General features: G+C 45.4%; 2 protein-coding genes across 2 annotated transcripts in view; both read left to right on the forward strand.

Moving 5' to 3' along the window:
• The window catches only part of tmeff1a (transmembrane protein with EGF-like and two follistatin-like domains 1a), a gene marked incomplete at its 5' end in the record, with an annotated part of 6,460 nt that extends 5,431 nt beyond the window's left edge, over nucleotides 1-1,029 (forward strand). Inside the window, one exon of the mRNA XM_063217304.1 lies at nucleotides 915-1,029. Coding sequence (XP_063073374.1) covers nucleotides 915-1,029 — 115 coding nt within the window. The remainder of the gene's footprint in view (nucleotides 1-914) is intronic.
• A 3,306-nt stretch (nucleotides 1,030-4,335) lies between these two features.
• The window catches only part of LOC134461365 (armadillo repeat-containing protein 1-like), a 14,273-nt gene continuing 11,108 nt past the window's right edge, over nucleotides 4,336-7,500 (forward strand). The window contains exons 1-2 of the mRNA XM_063214229.1: nucleotides 4,336-4,490; nucleotides 4,698-4,876. Of these exons, the coding sequence (XP_063070299.1) occupies nucleotides 4,715-4,876 (162 nt within the window). The 5' untranslated portion in view covers nucleotides 4,336-4,490; nucleotides 4,698-4,714. The remainder of the gene's footprint in view (nucleotides 4,491-4,697; nucleotides 4,877-7,500) is intronic.

Here is a 7,500-nt window from a genome sequence, read left to right on the forward strand (position 1 = left end):
TCCGGCAGTTACCTAAAAATCAGGATCTGGGGCATCTCTACTTTTTACGTAGCCTAGGCTTTTCAGTCAGTCTTTCACCCCAATCACTGCATGACGTGAAAGCCCTTTGGAAGCGGACGTTGAAGGCAGTGTGGCAGTAAGCCAATGAGTCTTAAAAATAAAATAAAAAACGTAAAAAACGTAATAAAAAGGGCCCACGTGTGCGAGTTGGCTATGTGTTTCAACCCTTTCGTAGGATCCGGTATCCGGTTCCGGATCCGGCAGAATCTTAAGCAATGGATCCGGTATCCGGCAGGATCCTAAAAATCAAGATCCGGTGCATCTCTAGTGCTCACACACTCCAATTCCTACTATAAACACACTCATGTACACACACAGCCTCTCCGTCAGACGCACACTCCAAACAAACAAACAAACGTGAACTCGCAGCAATCAAATGATGCCAGATATGAGAGTGAGACACCTGGGAGTGTGGGTGTGTGGGGGAGGCCAGGTTGATGTAATTTTTATACACATGTGTGTTTGCGTACTCCCACGTGTGTGTGTGTGTGTGTGTGTGTGTGTGTGTGTGTGTGTGTGTGTGTGTGTGTGTGTGTGTGTGTGTGTGTGTGTGTGTGTGGTGTGTGTGTGTGTGTGTGTGGTGTGTGTGTGTGTGTGTGTGTGTGTGTGTGTGTGTGTGCGTGTGTGCGTGTGTGTGCAGGTGTGATGCAGGTTTCTGGGGTCCTGCGTGTGCGGAGGCCAGGGTGATGTACATATGTCTTTATGTGTGTGTGTGTGTGTGTGTGTGTGTGTGTGTGTGTGTGTGTGTGTGTGTGTGTGTGTGTGTGTGTGTGTGTGTGTGTGTGTGTGTGTGTGTGTGTGTGTGTGTGCAGGTGTGATGCAGGTTTCTGGGGCCCTGCGTGTGCGGAGGCCAGGATGATGTACGTGGTGCCTGATGGCCAGAGGCTGCTCTACGTCCTCATCGCCGCCATCCTCGCCGCCACACAGATCACCATCATCATTGCCGTCATCATATGCATGGCATGGTAAGGAGCGTGGACACACACAAGCACACACTCGCGTGTACGCACGCATGCGCGCACACACACACACACACACACACACACACACACACACACACACACACACACACACACACACACACACACACACACACACACACACACACAAACAAATGTGCGCACACACACATTTACACACACAAACGCGCGCACGCACACACACACACACACACACACACACACAAAGACACACACACACACACACACATACACACACACACACGCACACACACACACACACACACACAAGTGGTAATGGTAAATGGACAGCATTCATTTAGTGTTTTTTCTACTCATTTACACAATGTATGCCTTACATTCATCCAATAAGCACACACACACACACACACACACACACACACACACACACACACACACACACACACACACACACACACACACACACACACACACACACACACACACACACACACACACAGGATGGGAGTGTGTGTACATACAGTACATGTGCCTATGTGTGCTGGGAGTGGTCTGTGCAGTATGAGTGTAAGGGGATAGGACTGAGATTGTGGTAGCAGTGAGCATGTGTGTGTTGTTTTGTGTAATGTTGTAGTTTTCAACTATTGCGCTGTTGCTGTTTTATAACTAGAGATGCACCGGATCTGGATCCGGTTCCGGACCGGCAGGATAATAGGGTTTTTCACAGGATTCGGTTCCGGCAGGATCTTAAGCAGTGGATCCGGTATCCGGCATGTTACCTAAAAATCAGGGCCTAGGCTTTTCAGTCAGTCTTTCACAACCCCAATCACTGCATGGAGTGAAAGCCCTTTGGAAGCGGCCGTTGCAGGCAGTGTGGCAATAAGCCAATGAGTCTAAAAAATAGTTTGAGTCAACGTAATGAAAAGGGCCCACGTGTACGAGTAGACTATATGTTTCAACCCTTTTGTAGGATCCGGTATCCGGTTCCGGATCCGGCAGGATCTTAAGCAGTGGATTCGGTATCCGGCAGGATCCTAAAAATCAGGATCCGGTGCATCTCTATTTATTACTGATATTTGTTTTCTGTACCTTTTGTCAACAGGTCGCGTGGCCATAATCGATCTCGCAGGGCGGCCACTGATGATGAAAACTAGGGTTTTTTTGGCTGTAATGGGGTGCACTTCCTATGATTTTTTACTGTACAATATATTTGTTATTTGTTTTTAAATCATTTTGATAAAAAAAAAAAATGTTTGTGAATGTACTGTTCGTTGTCCCTCTGTAACAAATAAAAGTAAATAAAAAGTGTATTACCTTGTAATGCACACAAATTCTCTCTGTATGGCACTCTTTCGCTTTGCACGCATGCACACACGGACACGGACACGCACGCACAGACATTCACACACACACACACACACACACACACACACACACACACACACACACACACACACACACACACACACACACACACACACACACACAAATAGTGTTCATGTGGAAGCAAATAACTCCGAGAGGCCATATCTTTATTTCCATAAAGCAAGATTTTAACTCCTTTTTATATTAATGATTTAATTTTATGTAGGCCTACAAAAAGTATGTGTGTGTGTGTGTGTGTGTGTGTGTGTGTGTGTGTGTGTGTGTGTGTGTGTGTGTGTGTGTGTGTGTGTGTGTGTGTGTGTGTGTGTGTGTGTGTGTGTGTGTGTGTGTGTTTGGGTCCGTGAGTAATGTAATAGAGGTGAGCTACCAACAGCCTAAGAACAAACACATTCATTGCGGATGTAATGTAATGGACCACATTCGCACACAGCCGCATACCAAACGAGTGCCCTACCATATGCACCACGGTAAGGCCCACAAGGCCAAAATAAAATGCAGCTGCCGCTATACATGTGTATATCTCCAGCGGTCAACTCTTTCTAACTGGAGGAGGCATCCCTCGTGTGCAGATAGATAAGATAGATAGTTTATTTGTCCTTTCGGAAAATTGTTCTGTGCCATTTTCAGTGCATCTGATACAATTACAAAGACATTACAATAAACAAGAACACAATAGACAAACACCACCCCCTCCCTCTATAGGACAAGAAGACAGGTTGACAAAAAACCCAACTTAAACACAGTAAAGTGCAGTTATTCAGTACCAAAGTGCAATGTGCTATCAAGTTACAGTTGTCTTATTTAACATGGATATACTAGTAGGTATAAATGATCGGCGGGCTCTGTTTGTCTTAAATGAAGGCATCCTAAACCTCCTACCTGAGGGCAACAACTCATATGTTTGCTGTAAGGGGTGTGAGAGATCCTCACATATGGTATTTGCCTTCTTTACCACCCTTGCTTCAACAGTCATGGTCATGCTATTTAGTGGCTGGCAAGCAATCTTCCTGGCCATGTTGATTATCTTATTAAGCTTATTTTTATTTACAACAGACAGGGAGAAGTACCAGGCAGCCACAGAACAGAAACATGAAATGCTCTTAACAAAAGAATGACCTAACCTACTGCAGCTACAAGAATACACCACCAGGTGGCACTAAACTCGTATGACCAGAATAACCAAATATTTATAGTGAAATTCACCAAAGTACATATTTAACTCTGTTACACAGACAGTGTCATGTAACTCAGAAGATTCCCCAGAAATGCAACGATTTTTAAAACGACAAAAACCCCAAACAAACAGAAAACAATGATTGATTCACTGAAGAGAAGACGACTAGTAGGCCTAGGCCTATTGGTTAGACATTGCATTTCTACACAAATTATAAACGGCATTGCCAAGGTAGGTAGGTGCATGACAATATATCTCTATGCATTTCAAATATTAAAATGATTACAGGTAAATAATAATTTGACTGAATGAAAGACTGAAACGTTTAAACGGATTCATTAATGACACGGGGATGCTTCAATGGTTATATTATTTTGAAGTGTTTGGTTGCCTTTGTGGTAGGCTGTCATTTATAGTAATGCATTGATTAGAAAAGTAGGCTATATTATTTGCAAGTATTGTATTACACTACAGTACAATTGATGTAAGACGTGACATGATTGAATTAAAACGATAAATTGTTTCATATTGCAAACGAATTAAGAATCAGTTTTATGTATTTATAGGCCTAATATTATTATCATCATTGTGATTTGGAAATAGGCTCTTAAAGGATGACGTATAATATTGGTGAGATTTGTGTTTCTGCGCAGTTTGAACGCACAACGTTTTACTTGATCTTTCTCGGCATACGAGAGCGCCTCTGAGTGGCCAATTAATTTATTTATCCCGTTCAGCGTCCAATCCAAGGCATATGCGGTCACGGGTGTAAAATGTGAAGAAAAAAACAGTCTGACAGTAGAAAGGGCATAAACAAAGGTGATTTGCCCTATGCGATCGACGCCTTTCTGTATTTTCTACGGACTATTCAGCATCGTCGAGGCAGATTTGAGACACGACGCAGAGGAAGATAATTTCGTCGATGACAGGTGGGTGTGGCGCGACCGTTTTTTCGTGCAGGTAGGAAGGATGCTGATGCTGAATGAATGGGTGTACTCCACTATCCGTTCGGTGTATTTCCCTCTCCCGTCTGTAGCACAACGGTGGACTAAAACTTGGCAACCGTTTGTGAGGCGCAAATGAGACGAGCACGGTTGTGACGCTCTCTCTCTCTCTCTCTCTCTGGGATGCCACAGCAAGAAAGCAGTGAACCATGAGTGCGGAGCCGGACGCGCTCGCCGTGGCCCAGCAGCTTCGTGAGCTGGCGGCAGACCCCTTAAACCGCCCTGCCATCGTCGAGGACCGGGGATGCCTACCTGGACTCATCTTGCTGCTGGACCACGGAAATCCACAGGTGGTCTACACCGCGTTGCAGGTATGCCGTGTGCGTGTGTGTGTGTGAGGGAGAGAGAGAGACGGGGTAGGGGTTAGGGGGGAAGGGTGATTTTAAGGTCATGTAAAGTTCACTCCCCCACCACCATGCATTGAACAGGTCTCCAAGTAGGCCTATGCATGCAAACGTTTCATTACTCTCAATCTAAACTAGAGGCATTTGGTGTTTCGTTAATGATGGCATCTGGCTAGTAAAAGATGCCTCACTCAAACTACACTCCCTTTGATTTTGGATACTGCATGACTCAACCCCATTGCACAGAGTCTCTGTTATAACCTTGTCGTCATAACATTTGTAATAGCCAAATCTTGATCTGCTACTCAAGGTTCTGGTAATGTCATAGCAATGCTGTTAGGATGTAGATGAGTGTTTCGGCAAAGAGGTAACAGGCCCACTGGTAGGCCCATGTGCAGTGCACAAATAGGCTACCTAGATATTGTGATGTAGAGATTTCGCTGGCCTTCAGTACCAAAGCATAATGGGGGGGTGGCGTCCGGGGGGTGCATCAGGGATCCCCAAGAATCCAACAGGTGCTACCCTAACAACAGTCAGTACACTCCATCTAAACTGTCATTAATGTCTAATGTCATCTAGCCCCTGGCAAGTATATGCTACTAGTAACCTTTTCTTCTGATGTTTGGTTTAATGTGCAAAGACACAAGCCCTGCAATACATTAGTTGTGGTGGACAGGTAATGACCAAGTTGTATTACTAAATACTCTGTATAATGACTTAGTAGTGCAACACAGTAGCCTAAAACTAATTCATTAAGGCGTTGCACTTGTGGAACAGTGTGCATGTTATCTCCTGTCCTTGACCTACGGATTCTGCACGGCCTTCAGTGCCGCAGCATGATGGGAGGGTCTGATCCACTTAGGTTGTAGATTAGCAGCAACAAACAACTTCAAAATAGATTCTGCAGGACACTGTCTGGAAGTTGAGGTTAAGAACTCAGGTGATGCCATCTCTTTGTCTTGTTACGTAAGGGCCCTTTCTGCTATGCAGTGCTCTTTGTGATGTGTGAAGTGTTTAGAGTTAGAGTTAGAGGTTTGCTTCACACGACCGGTAAAAAGCCTATTATAGTAATCCACCCCACTGGAGATACAAGTAGTTTAAAAACGAAAGCCCAACTGGGAAACTCCAACTGTGACACAGCACTCCACAGCACACAAGTGCTCACTGCACACTGCACACAACGATATTGCATTTATGTCTCACCCGTGCAAGGAGGCAGCCCCCAATGGCAGCCCTAGGGAGCAGTGCGGCGGGACGATACCATGCTCAGGGTACATCAGTCATGGAGGAGGATGATAGGGGTAGAGCACTGGTTGATTACTCCCTCCACCAACCTGGCGGGTTGGGAGTCAAACTGGCAACCTTTGGGATGCAAGTCTGACTCCCTAACCGCTTACCCATGACCTTTTACCTGATAACATTGCAATGCACAGACACGGCTTTTAAAGACAGGCCATCAGACAGTAGCCATCCAAACATTTAGTGCCTTGAATGTGTAAATAGACTGCAAGCACTTTTCCACTCCTTTGAGTACTCAAAGCAGTTTACAATGTATGCCTTACATTCACCCATGGGTGACAGTGGCTGCCACGTACAGTACCGTGCCACCAGTAGAACTTTGGGGGTTAAGTATTTTGCTCAAGGACACATCGATGGGGTCAGGCAGAGCGGGACTCGAACCTGCAACTTTCTGGTTGCCAAACAGGCTTGTCTACCACTGTACCTGAGCCACCATTGCCCTTTTAGGGCTCTTCTTGACTAGCCTCGCGACGCCATCCTCTGTACTCCACCCAAAGATTTTGGCTCCGCACATCGTCTGGCAAAAGCCTCGAGGTCGGTTCTCTCAGTGTTTAGCCAAGCAGCAAACAGTTGAGTGTGGTGACGTTGAACACACTCGCAAGCTCCGTTACTGATTGGTTAAGGTAACTATATTCACACTTTCGTTTTGTTATTTGTATGCTTTTGCGACGCTATAACATAACAGGCATGCTAATAAAGCACAATATGGGTTTTAATTTGAGTTTGGAACTCCAATTCATTTAAATGATCGAGTAAGATCAGACCATCTCCCCCCGGTCACTGAGACGGATTCCTCATGGCTTTTGCCAGACTGATTGACGGAGTCAACAGTCGGCTTTCCGCCCAGGCTACTTCTTGACCTGACTATCTCTAGAATACATGGCATGGCAGCACAGGTGTTAAACTACTGAGCTTAAAGTCTATGCCAGGGGTGGGGAACCTATGTCTCGAGGGCCGTTTGTGGCCCTTGAGGCCGTTTCATCCGGCCCTCGATATAGTTTTAATGTTATGCAGCTTCACATGAAATATGACATATTTTGTAAAGGAAACTTAGATAATACATTTCCAATGCAATTAAGTTATATTCAGGGGACCTAGAGAAGGTGGCGTCTGTTTTAAAGGTGGCTGCCTTCAATATAGGCCTAAAGTGCAGGGGGAAATCCTGGTTTGTGTTCATAATACGGCCCCTCGGACGACTTTTACGGCCGTCGGATGAATTTGAAGTGGCCCTTCGAATGAAAAAGGTTCCCCACCCCTGGTCTAGGCCAATAGTTCTGCCACTATCCCATCTG

Source organism: Engraulis encrasicolus, chromosome 2 (assembly GCF_034702125.1).
Source record: "Engraulis encrasicolus isolate BLACKSEA-1 chromosome 2, IST_EnEncr_1.0, whole genome shotgun sequence".
NCBI lineage: Eukaryota > Metazoa > Chordata > Actinopteri > Clupeiformes > Engraulidae > Engraulis > Engraulis encrasicolus.